Consider the following 19,761-nt stretch of genomic DNA (forward strand, 5'->3'; position numbering starts at 1 on the left):
ATGGCACTTTTGTAGCCGGCGTTGCAAGGAATTTACATGCCAGATATGCTAAACATTCGTATGCCCCTTCATGCTTCGGCCACTATTCCAGAGGACGTGCTTCCATGCTGATGACGCTCGTTAAAAAAATAATGCATTAATTAAATTTTGACTGAACTCCTTGGGGGAGAATAATGTGTCTGCTCTGTTTTACCCTCATTCTGCCATGTATTTCATATTATAGCAGTCTCAGATGATGACCCAGCACATGTTGTTCATTTTAAGAACACTTTTCACAGCAGATTTAACAAAACGCAAAGAAGGTACCAATGTGAGATTTCTAAAGATAGCTACAGCACTCAACCCCAGGTTTAAGAATCTGAAGTGCCTTCCAAAATCTGAGAGAGACAAGGTGTGGAGCCTGCTCTCTGAAGGCTTAAAAGAGCAACACTCTGATGCGGAAACTACAGAACCCGAACAATCAAAAAAGAAAATCAACCTTCTGCTGGTGGCATCTGACTCAGAAGATGAAAATGAACATGCGTCGATCTGCACTGCTTTGGATCGTTATTGAGCAGAGCCCATCATCAGTATGGACGCATGTCCTCTGGAATGGTGGTTGAAGATGAAGGGACATGTGACTCTTTAGTGCATCTGGCACGTAAATATCTTGCAATGCTGGCTACAACAGTATCATGCGAACGTCAGTTCTCACTTTCAGGTGACGTAAACAAGAAGTGGGCAGCATTATCTCCTGCAAATGTAAACAAACTTGTTTGAGTGACTGGCTGAACAAGAAGTAGGACTGAGTAGACTTGTATGCTCTAAAGTTTTACATTGTTTTAATTTTGAATGCAGTTATTTTTTTGTAGATAATTCTACATTTGTAAGTTCAACTTTCATGGTAAAGAGATTGCATTACAATACTTGTATGAGGTGAATACAAAAATACTATTTCTTTGTTTTTTAACAGCACGAATATTTGTAATAAAAACAAATATAAAGTGAGCACTGTACACTTTGTATTCTGTATTGTAATTGAAATCAATATATTTGAAAATGTAGAAAACATCCAAAAATATTTAAATAAATGGTATTCTATTATTGTTTAACAGTGCGATTAATCACAATTAAGTTTTTTTAATCGCTTGACAGCCCTAATTACTTTTATTTCCTTTCCGTTTTTTCCAGCTTCACGCCAAAACCATGAGGGCTGAAATATTTCCCCACTCTCCCCTCAATACATTTTTTTTTTAACAGAAAGTTGCATGACTCCAGGAGCTGGGGCTTTAAGAAATACATTAAATATTATCCTGAGATTAGCAATACAATCATAATTTGGCAATACTGCTTTAAATACTTCTTAATGTTGCGTAAATGATTTTGATAATTTTGATATAAATTAGATATGCAAAGCCAGACTGTAGCTGGTCTCTACAGTGGTCTTCCACCCCACACACACTCCTATATCCCCACACTGAGAATCAGTACAACTGCAGTCCACCCTCCAGAATGCAGTCCATTATCCAGCAGTGACGGCTCCCTGCTAACATTAACTGAATGCAGTCCACCCAGTGAGGGAGCATTGCTTTGCTATGACTTCTTTGGAAATGTTCTTAATGGGCCCTTAATCTAGCCCTAAATTGGACTCCTCCCTATTACACACTTGTAGGAAAAATTCAAGTTCAGTTCAAGAAAAGGAGTGAGTGAAATTTTAAAGCTATTCTCTCTAGAATAATCTTCCTGAGAATCTCCTGCAGTAGTGGTGCTTAAAATATTATTTTGTTTTGAGAGACATCCAGCAATGTTTCCCCCTTTTACTCCCAGGGAATATTTATCCAACAATAAAATCTTTTGAAAATGGGAGACATTTTTTAAGAGTAACCATATCTGTTCTCTACAATGAGATTCCTCTTCATCACCTCACATCTTCCTTTTGCTGTGAGAAATTAGTTGGTTACTTTGACAGGTAAAAGTTGGTGTTTACTCCCAAGTTTATAAGGAGCACTAGGCTGGTACACTGTGCTTCTGTATATATTTGCCTATCCTCTGTTGCTAACCTTTCTACAGATCTTGCCCAGTTCCTTTTGAAATACTGTGTCTGAGTAGCATTGTTAAGCCTCGGTTGTTACTGGTGATTAATCATGGACATAGAACTCTGGACTCTTTCATTATTTATCCACCATTTTACAGGACAGCATAAGCAATGATTCTGTTGAGGCTTCCATTGTTTTTCCCCAGAGTCAACTCCATTTTCTCTAATCATCTTTCACTTTAGCAGATTAAAAGATTTTATAGTTTACCTCAATATCTTTTGCATTGAATTACCTTTTCTTTTTCTTTGGCAGCTTTTTATTGTCATTGGAAATAAAAGGGCAAACAGTTTTTGGGCAGGAAAACTTCAACCAGAAGAGGAATTGCATATGGACTCCCCTCTAGAAAAAAGGATAATGTTTATTACACAAAAATACAAAGAAGGAAGATTCAGGAAAACTCCTTTGGGCTACAAAACCAAAGAAGAATTAAATAAGGTAATATTGTGGTAAACTAAGTCCCGCCCTCATTATTTGTGAGTGTGAATGTGTGTAGTTAGAGATCCCTCCCAATCACTCTACCTAAGTTCTTGTATAACCTTTTTTTAGACTGGTAGGAGACAACGTCCTGGCTAACATACTGCCACTAACAGTGTTATTGTCCAAGGCTACATGTGAGCTATTAGAGTCAATAATGACAGATACTTTTTATCTGTACAGTCCACTGCATTATCAGTATGTAGCTCTTTGCTTACTCAAGTAGTAAAATACCTTCATCATAAAAAGTCCCCAAATTTTAATTCCATAGCATTTAGCCATTATTTGGGGGTAGAAATGATTGAATGATCTGTTGTGATCTGTGGTTGATCTTCTGAAGGGTATGGAGTTAACTGGTAGCACTCAGTATATGCTGCCTCTACACACAAGTATCTTGAGAGGCCTTTAATAAAAACTTCTCAATATATTGTGTTAAATTAAGCCTGTTCACCTTGCATTTTAGGTGCAGGTCATGTTGTTTGATACTGTTGTTTGGATTATGCTCTTGCATGCAACAAATCATATGGCATACAGTACAATTACTCTTAAATGACCTCGATATGTTTCATACTTTTGATCTTCTGAAATATTTCCGATATGTATAATGTCTGTTAATAGTTCTTAAAACTATGACCCATGTTATTTTTGTTGCTGCTTTTTCAATCTGTTTCTTTGTGTTTGTAAAAGATGATGGTATCTCCTGTTAATATGCCTATTCACAACCATACATTAAATCATGGATTTCTAATTTTCAAGTACATACTTGGCAGATTGAAATTCCCACTGCAGTGGTTTGTTTCTTCTACTACAGCCAATGTAGTATATAATGCATCTGACATGTAACATCATTCTACTACATTAAATCATGGAGTGTTATCAAGTGTGAAAGTAACTCATGTGCACTCTCTTATATGGTAGATTGTACGCCATTAGAAGAGAAGCAAGCTGGAACAAATGAAATGAGAAATCTAGAGCTCTCAGTATTCCTTTTTACACAAATAGATTGTCATCAATTATTAGATGGCATATTTAAGATTAACTTTTAATTTTTGTATAGCTTTCTTGATATCTAGTATTCTGTCTCATAAAGGAGACCTGTGCTTTCCATTGATGATTTGAGCACATAGTCACATGTACTGAGGACCATGGATAGGGAAGAAGTGCTGTGGTCAGGGTTAAAATACACAGAGATTGGACAGATTGCATATTTGATTACTTCTTAGTCAGACTTGGGAAATGTGTGTACATACACACTATTCAATGAAGTGGGGGAGCGGGACAGGTGGGTTGGGTTTAGCAAATAAGAGTTAGCAAAAAGTGATTTTGCTCCCAACTGGAAAGAGAGGAGCTCACTTATTGAAAGGAGAACTTGTCACTGTATTAAAGAAATAGCTATATTTTATAGTCCTGTAGCCATGAGAATTTGCAACAAATGCATATTCATTTCATTCAAAGACAGTCAAAGGCATCCAGCCCACCCACAGTGTAACCTTACTGTTTGCCATGGACTTGACTAAATTCTATCACAAACCCTCTGACTTCACCACAACAAAAACTGATTCCTTATGCTTCATGTGGAGAGGAGTGAATTTCACCCAAAACTGCTTAGGAAAATAGAATGCTCTATTTTCATTGTGTAACTTGTCTGTAATAACCAGGTAATAAATCAGTGGCTATATGGTAACTGTAAACAACAGAGAAAAGTTGTAGTTGTTTATTTCTGTTTTGTAATCTTTATTTTTCTAACTACACCTCTACCCCGATATAACGCGACCCGATATAACACGAATTAGGATATAACGCGGTAAAGCAGCGCTCCGGGGGCGGGGGGTGGATCAAAGCAAGTTCGATATAACGCGGTTTCACCTATAACGCGGTAAGATTTTTTGGCTCCCGAGGACAGCGTTATATCGAGGTAGAGGTGTACTAAAGTCTATAATTGGTGTGTGTTAATCACTTAACTACTGGATAACTTCAGATGCAATTATCAAGTGCTCTGCGGGGACATGACATTATTTTGTAATTACTTGGCCATTGCCAAGTAATTATAGAATCATAGAAGTGTAGGACTGGAAGGAACCTCAATAGGTCATCTAGACCATTATTGGATTATACATGCCTTGTAAAATAGAGTGATAGTATAATCTCTTTTTAATTGACCCCAGTCTTTTCATCAGAAAAATATAAAATATATATGGAGATAGTGATTTTATTTATAAATAAATAAATAAATAAATGGAGATATCTTATCTCCTAGAACTGGAAGGGACCTTGAAAGGTCATCAAGTCCAGCCCCCTCCTTTCACTAGCAGGACTAAGTACTGATTTTGCCCCAGATCCCTAAGTGGCCCCCTCAAGGATTGAACTCACAACCCTGGGTTTAGCAGGCCAATCCTCAAACCACTGAGCTATCCCTCCCACCCCATAGTTTAGTCGTTTTGTGGGGGGAGGGAGGGAAGGGAGATTCGGTCAAATGTCAGTTAAAAGTTCACAGTATCAGTATTCAGAAAAAGAAATCAGCTAGATAATACAGAGTCCTGCCTAAGTACTGGAGACTGGACTAGATGACCTTTTGCGGTCACTTCCAGCCCCTCAGTTCTATGGGTCATTTTCACTCTTTTATAGTAACATAAAGTCCTTTCATGTATACTAGATAAACACATGTTGACTTATGCAACTGGCATGATAGAATTGCTCAATGCAACAAGAGTATTTTGTCTTTCATTTCAGAGAAACCTGTTTGTTAAATAGTTCAAATAAATTTATATTAAATGCACACTAAATCATGGAACTTAAACTGGTGCAGATTGCAGAAATCATGTACCATAAGTTCTCTTGATTTAAAGATGTGGATCAATATTTTCAAAAGTGATTTGATTTGACTAATGATTGATGTCACCCAACTTCACACTTGTTAAAGGGCCCTCATTTTCAGGAAGTGCTAAGTACCCACCCTCTGAAAATCCGGCCCCTTTTAAGTTATCTCAATTTGGGTGCCCTAAAATTGAGGTGCCCCAGAATCATTAATCACTTTATCAATCAAAGACATGATTTTCAAAATACAATCTGTTAATTTCACTTAGCATAGAGTCTTGGGACCAAATTCTGTCCTTTCAGTCAACCCCAAATACCAGGGACTTGACAGCAAGAGCTTTCTGTAGAAGTTTAGATGTGAGAGGGAGAAATTCTCTTAAGGCTATGGAGGGAGAGGGTTAGTGGAGTACTTCCTATATGCAGTATGTTACCTCTACAAGCATATCTGTTGACTCAAGCCAGCCAACCCTGTGTAATAACTTCACACAGCCTTCCTTCCTCTGCAGAACATGGAGGATTCAGACCCCACTGCAGGGGCGTTAGAAGGATCTCTAACTATTACTCCCTCTCCCGCCTATTACTTTCCACTATACGCAGAATCGGTGAATGAGGGTGTGGGGGTTTAGTTCAGGGACAACGAAATTTGCACCTAAATAAAAAAAAAATAATACTTACTCCCATTCATTTTCTGTTTTAAACTGACTTGTCATTTCCCCCCCTACATGATTAGGCCCTGTGTGCTGCAGTAGTTAAACAAGACGTGTTGGAAACAATGACATTGCTATTTAGTGGAGCTGATGTTATGTGTGCCACTGGAGATCCTGTTTACAGTACTCCTTACTTACTAGCCAAGAAAGCAGGACAAAGGCTGCAAATGGAATTCCTCTACCACAATAAATTCTCAGGTATAGAGTTTTATTATGTCCTCTTCATGTTTTTAATGTTTTTAAACTCTCTTTATGTAACAAGCTAATGGAGAAAAATCTAGAACATCGGTACTGGATTGAAAAAGTATAAGTCTTTGACAAATGTGCTTGGCGTGGTGTAGGAACATGGGGTGGTGGAATTAGTTAAATTTCATTTTTGCTAAAATACAATTGTGTTTTTGACGCTACTTCCTTTGCTAAAACATGGTGCTTAAGGTCTCACTTAATCGAGAAAAAGTCACGTGTAACTTGCATGCTTGTTGGTGGAAATCAAGAGTCTTCATATTAATCACAGAGAGAACCTGGAGAGACCATATGATAATGATTGTGGGACTTTTACTTAAGTATCCATTTAATTTGTTCAAAGCACATTTCTGAGGCTGTTGGTGCTTACTACAAGCCTTTGAATCATTAACAGTATCTGCAACACACAGACTTATCCATCTTTCACAAAACCATCTCCCAAAATATAGCTCATCCTTTTAATCAAGTCAGCATAAAATAACAGCATTACTCCCACCAAACCATCCTGGTTCCTTCATCTCATGCCTTCTGTTGTAGCTCAGAGAAAAGAGAGAAACCTTAGAGCATGCCTTGAAAGTCAACAACTCTGGACTGATCAGGGAGAGGAGAGAGTTCAAGGATTCTGGGAAACACTGCCATTAATACCCTCTGTCTTAGATCAGGTCAATATTAGCTCATACAGCTCTGAGATGTGGTCTCAGGCAGTGAGTTCCCAAATTATTTAGGGCTTTGTATTCCTTATATTCCACCCAGACATTAATCAGAAGCCAGTGCAGACTCTGGTGCCTGGTGTAATGCGCACTCTCACTTAAGAAGCAGCCATATTCCATTCAAAGGCAAGTGGTGCAATGAACTTAAGGCCCCAGATAGTCAAGATGGGAGTCTTGCAATCTGCTCTATGTCTCTGTTCCCCGCAGTGCTCAAGCCAGGATAGCTATGTAGTGTGCCTGGCATAGGGCCCTCCCTTCCCAGAGTAAGGGGAAACCGGGAAAGCTGATGGTGACTGTCACAATCTCGTTTTGCTCTTTGCTTTGAGCTTGCAGCAAAGGCATGATTGAGACTGGAGGAAACAAATTCTTTGTTCAAGTATATTAAGTGAAGTTTAGTAAAGCAACTATTTTACCTTTTTTTTTTTTTTTTAATAAAAGCATATGGTGCTTTACATTTATCCTTGCTGGATTACAGTAACATCGCACCTAATGTAAGTATTTTAATTCACACTTCATTATTTTACTTAATATATGCAAGAAATAATTCAATTAGAGCAATATATAAAATACTAGGAATATAATTTAAATCATGCATAGCATGAGGTGAAGAAAACTGCATACACTATCAGTTATGTATTCAAGAAATGAGACGCAGGAGGTCAAATGGCTGTAAATGTTAATAATGGAAATTCTGTGTGTTGTTTATTGTCTTTGTTCTCTGCATAGATTTCCCAAACTATGATACTGGTTTTGAAAGTGGCTTCTCTCAAGATACTTCACATTCTACTTTTCTTTGCGAATTTTTATACAAAGTTTCTTATAATGCTGCTAAGCTATTTACAGACAGGAAATTGAAAGAAGGTAAATATCTTTTACTTTCTGTACTTGATTGATTCTGTACAATGGATGAGTTTAGTGTCTTAACGTCTAACAATAGACTTTTAAAAGTTCTGTAAAGACAAACTACATCTCTAAAATGACACCAGTGTTTAAAGAAGCAAAAGAAGTTAGTATTCACTCAAAGAAAATCACAGTAACCACAAATCTCTCTGGTCAGAATTTGCTGGAGAAGAAAAGGAGAAAGACAAATAAACGTCTGAAAAGTAAAAAGGTGGGAAGAACATTTAGGTTACCAGAGGGAAAGACTGGTGTCCCAACCCCCAACCACTGCGTCTTTAATGGACTTCATACAAAGGTTTTGCTAAAAGTTAGTCTTTTAGCTCCATAATGGGGCGGGACGGGGGGGGGGGGGAAGAGGGGAGAGGGAGGGGAGAAATATGGCTGTTCATTAACAGTGTAATTGGCCTTGCATTTCAACAATCACTGAGAAATCCTGAATTTCAGGTTTCTAGTTTTCTGAGTAAAATCACCAGTACATCACGAGCTAAGAAAAGGAATAAAAAACAGCATAGGTCCAAGCCTCAGCATTCAGATTGCATCCAAATATACCCAGTGTTCAACTGTTTCAAATCCAATGAGATTCAGCCTATTACAGGCAGTTCAGGAATATTGCTTGAGTTGCTGCAATTTTCCCTCTTGACCTCTAGAAAGCCAATGTGCTGCATACAGCCTTAGTGGCTGTCACAGTACCGGGGCATCCCTATGCTCTTTGAGCACCCAGAGCATTGTTCAGTTTCAGCACAGTGGAGCCATCCCCTCTCCAAGTTTTACAGCAACAGCATCCTTATCCCAGCCCACCACAGAACAGTGAAGGGGAGTAAATGGAGGCAGTAGCCCAAGGGAAATTTGCTACCTACCTGGATAGAATTGAGAGTTGGTGACTGGGAGCTGCTGGAGCCTTCCGGAAATTGGAGGCTGAGGGAGCTGGGGAAACCTCTGAACAGTGGGATGGAGGGGAGTCATGGACCCAGGGGCTACATTTTTGGTATGTGATCATTCTATTCAGAGACACAAGATGGGTGAGGTAATATCTTTTTTTGGACCAACTTCTGTTGGTGAGAGAGACAAGCTTTTGAGCTTACACAGATCTCTCCTTCGGGTCTGGGAGACTTACTCAGAGTGTCCCAGCTGAATACAAGAGGGAAAAGATTGTTTAACATAAGTAGTTAACACATGTTTCAAGGGACCATTCAAGGTGACGAGGTCCATTGATACCCTTCCAGTGAGACGGGAGGAAAGGGGCAGGAAGCATCTGGGGGAGTTGTTAGTGGGTTATAGATTGCTGTAATGAGCCATAAATCTAGTGTCTCTGTTTAGTCTATGATTTTTGGTGTCTAGCAGAGTAATGAATTTAAGCTGCTAGGCTGGTCTTTTGAAGATATTGTGCGGGTTTCCTTTGAGGATGAGGCCTGATAGGCCAGATATGGAGTGATCACTTTGTGAAAAGGTCATATGTTGTTTTTGTCTTTTATCATTTTTTCTGTGAGAGTTCATTTGAGAGCATAGGGATTGTCTGGGTTCATCCACATAGTTGCTATTGGGGCATTTAGTACACTGGATGAGGTATACCACATGTTGTGATAGGCATGGATCTTGAAAGGTGTGTTGGGGGATGAGGGCGGATCATTGTAGCAGTGAAGCTATGGGTACAGGTTTTGCATCTGTTGTCCTGGCAGGGTCTGGTGCCGCTTTGAGTTGATGTGTCCTGGTCTCTGGGGAGCTTGCTTCTGATGATAAGCTTGAAGAGGTTGAGGGGTTGGGGTTGTTTGAAAACTAGAAGAGGGGGTTCAGAAAGATTTCTTTCGGGATGGATCCCCATTGAGTATGAGTTGTACTTGTTTGATGATACCCATTTAGGCTGCAGTGTGGGGTGCTATGTGACAGCTAAGGATGTGCGGTTATAACAGAATTTATTTCTGCTGATTTTTCTTAAGTTATTTGGGTAGTCCATTCCAGGATACGGTCTACTTCTCTGGTGGAAGGGGCTACAGAGAGTCCTGAGGCACCTTATAGACTAACAGACGTATTGGAGCATAAGCTTTCGTGGGTGAATACCCACTTCGTCAGACGCATGTAGTGGAAATTTCCAGAGGCAGGTATAAATATGCAGGCAAGAATCAGTCTAGAGATAACGAGGTTTGTTCAATCAGGGAGGATGAGGCCCTCTTCTAGCAGTTGAGGTGTGAACACCAAGGGAGGAGAAACTGCTTTTGTAGTTGGCTAGCCATTCACCGTCTTTGTTAAATCCTGAGCTGATGGTGTCAAATTTGCAAATGAACTGAAGTTCAGCAGTTTCTCTTTGAAGTCTGGTCCTGAAGTTTTTTTTGCTGCAGGATGGCTACCTTTAAATCTGCTATTGTGTGTCCAAGGAGGTTGAAGTGTTCTCCTACAGGTTTTTGTATATTGCCATTCCTAATATCTGACTTGTGTCCATTTATCCTTTTATGTAGGGATTGTCGAGTTTGGCCGATGTATATAGCAGTGGGGCATTGCTGGCACATGATGGCGTATATTACGTTGGTGGATGTGCAGGTGAATGAATCCCTGATGTTGTGGCTGATCTGGTTAGGTCCTGTGATAGTGTCGCTGGTGTAAATATGTGGGCAGAGTTGGCATCGAGGTTTGTTGCATGGATTGGTTCCTGAGTTAGAGTTACTATGGTGCGGTGTGTGGTTGCTGGTGAGAATATGCTTAAGGTTTGCGGGTTATCTGTGGGCGAGGACTGGCCTGCCTCCCAAGGCCTGTGAAAGCGAGGGATCATTGTCCAAGATGGGTTGTAGATCACTGATGATGCGTTGGAGAGGTTTTAGCTGAGGACTGTGGGTGATGGCCAGTGGAGTTCTGTTGGTTTCTTTCTTGGGCTTGTCTTGCAGTAGGAGGCTTCTGGATACACTTCTGGCTCTGTTGATTTGTTTTCTTATTCCCTCGTGTGGGTATCGTAGTTTTGAGAATGCTTGGTGAAGATCTTGTAGGTGTTGGTCTCTGTCTGAGGGGTTGGAGCAAATGCGGTTGTACCTCAGCGCTTGGCTGTAGATGATGGATCGTGTGGTGTGTCCGGGATGGAAGCTGGAGGCATGATGGTAGGCATAGCGGTCGGTGGGTTTTTGGTATAGGGTGGTGTTAACGGGACCATCACTTATTTGTACCGTGGTGTCTAGGAAATGCACCACCCGTGTAGATTGCTCCAGGCTGAGGTTGATAGTGGGGTGGAAGCTGTTGAAATCGTGGTGGAATTCTTCCAGAGTCTCCTTCCCATGGGTCCAGATGATGAAGATGTCATCAATATAGCATAGATAGAGAAGGGGCGTGAGTGGATGAGAGCTGAGGAAGCATTCCAGGTCAGCCATAAAAATGTTGGCATATTGTGGGGCCATGCGGGTGCCCATAGTGGTGCCCTGGGTCAGGAGGTGTGTATATATAGTCATCAAATTTGAAATAATTGTGCGTGAGGATAAAGTCACAGAGCTCAGCAACCAGTTGTGCTGTGGCATCATCAGGGATACTGTTCCTGACAGCTTGTATTCCATCTGTGTGTGGGATGTTTGTGTAGAGAGCCTCCACATTCATGGTGGCTAGATGGTGTTTTCTGGAAGATCACCAATGCATTGTAGTTTTCTCAGGAAATCAGTGGTGTCATGGAGATAGCTGGGAGTGCTGGTGGCGTAGGGTCTGAGTAAAGGGTCCACATATCCGGACAGTCCTTCAGTGAGAGTGCCAATTCCAGAGATGATGGGGCGTCCAGTATTTCCAGGTTTGTGGATCTTGGGTAGTAGATAGAATAACCTCGGTCGGGGCTCTAAGGGTATGTTGATTTGTTCCTGTGTTAGTGTAGGGAGTGTCCTGAGGATGCAGTTTCTTAGTATATTCCTCAGTGGGATCTGAGGGAAGTGGCCTGTAGAATTTGGTATTGGAGAGTTGTCTGGCAGCCTCCTCCCTTGGTGTTCACACCTCAACTGCTAGAAGAGGGCCTCATCCTCCCTGATTGAATTAACCTCATTATCTCTGGATTGATTCTTACCTGCATATTTACACCTGCCTCTGGAATTTCCACTACATGAATCTGACAAAGTGCGTATTCACCCATGAAAGCTTATGCTCCAATACGTCTGTTAGTCTATAAGGTGCCACAGGACTCTTTGTCGCTTTTTACAGATCCAGACTAACACGGCTACCCCTCTTCTCTGGTGGAGTGCCCTTGTTTGGTGAAGGTGGTTTTAAGTGTGTTACGGTGTATATCCTGGATTTTCTCCTTGGAGCATATTCTGTGGTATCTGAATGCCTGGCTGTAGATAACAGATTTCTTGGTGTGTTTGCGGTGGTTACTGAATCTATGAAGGTAGGTGTGGTGCTCCATGGTTTTCTTATATATAGTTGTCTGTAGGGTTCCATTGCTGAAGCTGATCATGGTGTTCAGGAAGTTGATGCTGGTGTGGGAATGTTCCAGAGAGAGTTTAATAGATGGGTAGTGTTTGTGATGAAAATCTCTGAGGGAGTTTGTCATCTGTCCAGAGGATGGAAATATCATCAATGTATCTCAAATATATTATTGGTTTTGTGGTGCATTTGCCGAGAAATTCTTCTTCAAGTAGGTCCATGAAGAGGTTGGCATATTGGGGAGCCATCCTAGTACCTGTGGCTGTTCCCATGGTTTGGCTGAGCAATCTGTTCCATCTTGTATTTAGCTGTGATACTTAGAGAAAGTTTTGCAGGCCTGAAGAAGAGCTCTGTGTGAGCTCAAAAGCTTGTCTTTCTCACCAACAGAAGTTGAATTTCGTCACCCACTTTGTCTAATATCTTGGGACTGACATGGCTATAACACAGCATAGAACATTTTATTTATGCATATAAGGTTGAATTTTCAATTTGTAGTTGCACATTGTGGAGTGTGCAGGGGGAGTTAAAAAAACAGAAGACAGACAAAATTCCATCACTGGTGCTTTTTAAAAAAAAAAAAAAAATTCTGAGTTTTGGGGATTCTGAATCATATTCTGATATTTTGGGCGTTGGCACTAAAACAGTTTGAAAGCTTTTATCAAAGAATTCCAGGTAGTTCCAAGACTGAATTATATTAAGTGTCACTTTTAATTCCAAAATGCAAATACCTGTGTGATGGCTGCTATTTTGGCCAGCACACTAGGGATTGAACTAGGGACCTCCAAAGCTGAAGAGCCAATTCCTATAGCAGAAACTGTAACAGACTCTTATCCTCTAAGGATTGAGCCCAGAGGGGAACCGATAACCCACATTCACCAGTATCAGAGGGGTAGCCGTGTTAGTCTGAATCTGTAAAAAGCAACAGAGGGTCCTGTGGCACCTTTAAGACTAACAGAAGTATTGGAGCATAAGCTTTCGTGGGTGAATGCCCACTTCATCAGACACATTCACCAGTGGGTTATACCAACATTTTCAAGGACCATATGTGAAATACAGGTCTGGATCCAGTCTTGAGCAGACCAGACATGGTGTTTGGATTTCTGTATGTGGAATAGCATAGTTCTGTCCTTTTTTTTTTTTTTTTTTTTCCCCATGGCACTTATATCCCTCTCACTGGCAGAGAAACAAGGATATCTTTGAAATCTGAGCTGCAGGATTTTAAGGAAATGGATATTTTGTCAAATATGTTAAAATATGCCAATAATGCAATGTATTATTAAAGGGTTGTAGTGCATATTTCCATTCTTGAAGTTTTACTAAAGTTTTGCGACTTTAATTCACCTCTAATATAAAATTACTACTTAGGTCCTTTAACAAAATAAATCTGTTTACAAGAAGAGAGACTGTGAGCATCACGCCAAAGTGTTCTGTAATGGCATCCACTACTGTGAATGAGAGCTTTATAAAGAGTAACTTTTCAGAGGAAGGTTATGCATTTAAAACCTTTTTGATTTTGTTGTTCAACTAAACGAGAATTTTTACACCTATTTTTCTGACCAGCATGAAAATTCTGATAGATGGCTCTCTTCCTACCAAAAGTTCTGCTTCACTTTATTTTCACATATTATTTAGTTACTTGATTAAGAAAGTAAATAGCAAAGTCTTGTTTTAGTGCTATGTGATGTTTTGGATTAGCAAGATTATAGAAATATACTTGAAACATATCGAGAGATTCAGAATTTCCCAATAGTAGTAATTACTGAAAATTCCCAAATGTTTCTCTCAGTCTTGGAAAAGCCCCAAACACTTCATTGAAATGCTTACTACCGGCATTTTACTTAAAGAAAAACACCATAATTGAAAAAGAAGCAGATTTTTTTTCTAGTTGCCTTCAGCCTCTGAAAAATTCCCTTGTAAATTTATACAGTATATGTTTGGTCTTGAGCCTTGATTATTTATTCGGAGTGATTTAAAATTTGTAAGGCAAACTGTTTATAAAATTCATTAGTATCTAATTACACTTAAAAAGCAACAGAGGGTCCTGTGGCACCTTTAAGACTAACAGAAGTATTGGGAGCATAAGCTTTCATGGGTAAGAACCTCACTTCTTCAGATGCAAGTAATGGAAATCTCCAGAGGCAGGTAATTTACCCCACTGTAAATGACTCTGATAATTACACTTAAACTTTGTTTGCCTTCTTTTACTAAAATCACTAATATTAAAGTACTTACCAATGGAAAACAGAGGCACAGAGAGGCTAAGTGAACTGCTTAAATTCATACAGGAAATCTGTAGTGGAGAAGGGAATTAAACCCAAGTGTCTCAAGGATAATGTCCTAATGACTGGACTATTCTTCATTCCATGAAAATGGCAGATTTGTGGATTAAATAAGTATGAATTAGTGGCTTTCTACTGTGTTTTAGATACAGGAGAAGATGGTAGGCCTGCTTTTTGTGTACTTCTCATCCTATTACCAGCACTGACTTCAGCAGGGATGAACAGCATTTGGAGAAGTGTTTGTTTAGTTAACAGCTGTTAATAAGCAATGAGAAGAGCTCTCAAACATTGCTACTGTTCTGGTGCAATACATCAAAGAATAGTGTTTATTTTTTGTAGGGGAGAAAAAAAAGCTGGGTTATGGGTGTCTTCTAAAACATTTAGCATTCCAAAGCCATTCTCCGCAAGATTATAATAATTCAGCTAAAATTCTGGTCCTATTAGTGTTGAAAATCTCTTAAACTCTACACTGAAACTTGGAATTTTGCATAGACAGGCAATTGTTTAAAAATGAATGATCATATTCCTTTTTAAAACTGATTGTATTCAAGATTATATACCAAGTTGTGAAACTAAGCTCACGCTGCGCTTCAGACAGTTGCAAAATCTTTAAACTTGTCAATACGTATTTTAAGCCGCCGGATGTTTTCCTAGGTCCTGGTTATGAGAACTGATCTGTTTTTTTCACTTTAGCTGCGTTTTACTATACAAGAAAGTGAAGACTGATAGCAGTGGATGGCATAACCAAACAAACTGTAGGCTAGTGATGTTTTTTTCCCCCTCAGTTATCTTATATGTGTGTCAGCTATGTCCTGTATGAACATTCCTATTCTAGGGCCAGTTAAATGGAATAAGAACAGGAGTACTTGTGGAACCTTAGAGACTAACAAATTTATTAGAGTATAAGCTTTCGTGGGCTACAGCCCACTTCTTCGGATGCATATAGAATGGAACAGATATATCTCCTCAATATATGTTCCATTCTATATGCATCCGAAGAAGTGGGCTGTAGCCCACGAAAGCTTATGCTCTAATAAATTTGTTAGTCTCAGAGGGTACGTCTACATTTACCTCCGGGTCCGACGGCAGGCAATCGATGTTCTGGGATCGATTTATCGCGTCTTGTCTAGACGCGATAAATCGATCCCGGAAGTGCTCGCCGTCGACGCCGGTACTCCAGCTCAGCGAGAGGAGTACGCGACATCGACGGGGGAGCCTGCCTGCAGCATCTGGACCCGCAGTAAGTTCGGACTAAGGTACTTCGAATTAAGCTACGTTATTAACGTAGCTGAATTTGCGTACCTTAGTCCGAAGTGGGGGGGTAGTGTGGACCAGGCCTAAGGTGCCACAAGTACTCCTGTTCTTTTTGCGGATACAGACTAACACGGCTGCTACTCTGAAACCTGTCATTAAATGGAATAGTTTGTGGTGAGGACATATGTTCATTGTGAAGAACTTAAAACCAAGTCCTATGAGGAGCTAAATATGCTCAACTCTCACCTGCAGATTATTTTTATCCTGAGGTTACTTCTGTCTAAATTTTAGTGTTTCTCATTTATAGCTTGTCCTGGATAGGACCGCTGAGCCTAATAATAACAAATTCTTGCTTTACCTATTCAAACCACTGTACAGACATTAATTAAAACACAAAGCTATTGTATGGTCCTGATGTCTGTGCCCACTGGAGAAAATTACCTGAGCATAAATCCTTATTAGCCAATTGGATCACAGTTGTTGGCAGAGCCAGTTTATGAAATGGAAGAATCCAAGAACAGGGTTTTTTTTTTCTACAGCCTACATGCAAAATTACAAGGCTGAGAAGGTTCTGCAAATCCAGCAGTATGGCTGATCATCCCTTAGGACCTGATCCTGTGCAATACTGAGTCCTTTCACTCTCCTAGTGGAACGTAAGAAGCATTCCTAAGATTACCTAGAAATATATAGAGGGACACAAAGTTTATAATATGTTATCTCTTAAACAGTGTATGTTTTTTAGGTTTCTGAAAGATAGGAAACATCCAATTTTAATAAATGTTTCCAATAATGGTGTAAGTTGCTTAAGTTATCTATTTAATAAATAAATGTATATGGTAGCTTATGGGTATTCCTATCTATGCTTTGGTAATTAATTCAGGATAAAATGTGGATTAACTCAACCTCTTATAAATGCTATGTATTGTTAACATTACTATATTGCCACATGTTCACAGCATTGTATGCACATAAATATCATCTAACCTCAACCAGAAACTGTTCCTAGTACATTTATCCTCCAGACACAAACATTTGTCTGTGACACTTAAAACCTCCTCAACATTGTATTTGTTAAAGAACTGTTGAACATGAGATCTTCTAAACACCAGCATAGTTACAGTGTATATACAATATACCCCACTGTAAATGACTCCATTGAATTCCATGGAGTTTCACTGTTGTGAGCGAATGGAGAATCAGGCTCATAATACATAACCCACTCTCGTTCCTGTCCTCCTAAAACACAAAGCAAACTAAAAATTGTATTCGATTAATGAAACAATCCTTCGTGTGTTCTCTGATTTGACAGCATGAGTTGCTAGTCTTCTGGGAGCAAATTTTTCATGTTTTCTTGATCACTTAAAATAATAAAACTTTTGACACTGTTTTTCTTGTTGTGTTCTGTAGTCTGCAATGCATATAAGTTCTAGACAGTACAACCATTCATGTTTTTCCTAGAATCTTTGAAAGGTTTAGATTGTTTTCCTTAGCCTTCTGACATTGAGTGGGCACTGTAGCATCACCTTACAGTGGAAAATGGATTGACTCTGTGTTGGCCTCTATTTCCAGTGTTCATGGAAAAAATAGCAGCACCTTTTCTCTGTTGTATGCTATGATTCAACTGTTCATTTTGCAATCAACTGTTGTCAAGATACATTATTCCTGAAACTTTCAATGTTTCTAACTTTGGAGGTTTTTTTAATTCTATATCTTATGGTTCTGTAACACCAAACAAACCAAATTCAGTATTAAATTTAAAAAGCAGCAAAGAGGAACTTGTAAAGCAACTTGATATCTGTACTTCTAATACTCAGAAAATTTAAAACGAGTGCATTATGCTCACAAATATCTGGTTGAAGTACCATACATTAATATTCTTTCTTTAGGGTTTTGCTATATGAGGTATAGGTATTGCTGTATGAGCGCTACAGGTGCAATCCCAGCCCTATTGAAATCAGTGGAGAAGTCATTCCTATAGCTATGTATCTTATATAATATTAATGATTGTAGTATCCTGTGACATACTGAATGTCTTTTTAACCACAGACTGCAATAAAAGGTGGTGTACTTTGGAAAGTGGCTTCTTGAGTTACTATGAAAATGATAAAACAACCACTCCTACTGGTATGATTGACATCAGTGAAGTTATCTGTCTTGTGGTGCACAAAGAAGACTCCTTTTTAAATACAGGGTAGGTTCCAAAATTAGTCATTCAAAATAAATGAAGACATTTTCTAGCCTTTGTCCTAAGAAGTGACAGCGTGTTCACTATTGCTTCACATGTTCCTGGACTCTTACAAAAGAGCTGAGCTGTTTTATGTGGGTGACAAGAAATAACTAAGTGGTCTTTGGCAATTTTTTTTTATTAGTAGACAATAAAAATGTTATGCAGGGTAACTTTGAAAGGGCAGCATAAATTAAAGTAAGGAAGTCCACATTTTCTGTAAATGGAATTTATCCTTAATATACAAATTGCTAAATGATGATAAATTGAAACATTAATTTCGGAGACTGACTTCTCCCCCAGGCCAAAACATTTGGCTTGTGCCTCTCTTCCTGCAAATAAAGGAGGGCAGTTCAGAGATGTCCAACAGTCTCTAGGGTTTGATCATGTATCTTCCAACCCAGGGCTCACTTCTTCTGAAATGAACCTCAAAGCATGACTATTGAAGAGTTAAATAATTTCTGAACAGGATGTACTTTCCAGTATAATAGATACTGTCCTAGCCACTTACAAGATTTCCACTCTATTGATTTATGCAAGAGTCTGGACACACATCTCCTTCAGGTGTCAACTCAGAGAGTGAACAGCCTAGAAAGCCAGGCATTCTTGATCTTCTGGATTTCTTACACCGTAGGTTAAAACTACGTATCGACATATCTCTGTGTCAAACACCATCATGAATGCAGGCTCATCTAAATCCCTGGTAAATGTCTCTACGGTAATGGGTTTCCTTAAGGAAACATATATTCAAATGAGCAATCAGGCCTAACTTCCCTACTTTGGATCTACTCACAGTGCTACAAGTTGATGTGAACCATCCATTCAAATCAATGGCATATATAACTCCCTTAATTCCTTTTCCTAAAGCCCTGCTTCCTGATCACAACTACATTTTCAAAAAGTGTCTTCAAAATCTGTGTCTTGGAAAACGTGACCTTTACTGGGAGACTCTGTTGCCTAGTGCATAGAGCCCTGGACTTGAACTCGAGAGATGTGGGCTCTATTCCTGGCTCTGCTACTGGTCTGCTGGGTGACCTTAAGCAAGTCACTACCCTTCTCTGTGCTTCAGTTTCCTCATCTATAAAATGAAGCTAATGATGCTGAACTCTGCTATAAAACACTTTGAGATCTACAGATGGAAAGGGTTTGATAAGAGCTGAGTGTTCGCATAATGGATTGATTAAATGAACCCTTTGAGATGCCTTCCACCCCTACATTTTTATGATTCTCATTATTATTTATTGTTTTGTGAGGACAAGAATAGTCACATGGTTTAGGTTCTAAACTTGGATTTGGGGAATACATATGCACTTTCCAGCTCTGTCAAAAGACATCTTGTGTAATTCGGTTCCCATCCTAGTGAATAGGGATGATATTTCTGCCCTGCTTCTGTTGTATTTGAGATTTTCAGAAAGCACAGTGATGGGAACATACATGTATCTAGATTGACAGTAGAACTGGTCGAAATCATTTCAAAGGTTGGGGGGAGGAGGGAGAAATTTTTTCCTGCTTTTTGACTGACAGAGATAGAAAAGGTAGTCCATTGTACTCCAGAGTCTTTCACCACAGAACTTTAACTCTTCTTGCCCTAGATCTTAGGAAATCATTCTATCCTCATTTTGCCCAAAGCCTTAACACACAGGAAAAAAACACATCATGCAATACAGTGAAATCTTGGCTTCATTGAAGTCAATGGCATAACACCCG

The 19,761-nt window shown here is 39.4% G+C and overlaps 1 protein-coding gene across 1 annotated transcript in view; it reads left to right on the plus strand.

Moving 5' to 3' along the window:
• Window positions 1-19,761, plus strand: part of ARAP2 (ArfGAP with RhoGAP domain, ankyrin repeat and PH domain 2) — a 203,463-nt gene that overhangs the window by 88,265 nt on the left and 95,437 nt on the right. Inside the window, exons 12-15 of the mRNA XM_065405009.1 lie at window positions 2,328-2,510; window positions 6,094-6,268; window positions 7,750-7,884; window positions 17,877-18,021. Coding sequence (XP_065261081.1) covers window positions 2,328-2,510; window positions 6,094-6,268; window positions 7,750-7,884; window positions 17,877-18,021 — 638 coding nt within the window. The remainder of the gene's footprint in view (window positions 1-2,327; window positions 2,511-6,093; window positions 6,269-7,749; window positions 7,885-17,876; window positions 18,022-19,761) is intronic.

Source organism: Emys orbicularis, chromosome 5 (assembly GCF_028017835.1).
Source record: "Emys orbicularis isolate rEmyOrb1 chromosome 5, rEmyOrb1.hap1, whole genome shotgun sequence".
NCBI lineage: Eukaryota > Metazoa > Chordata > Testudines > Emydidae > Emys > Emys orbicularis.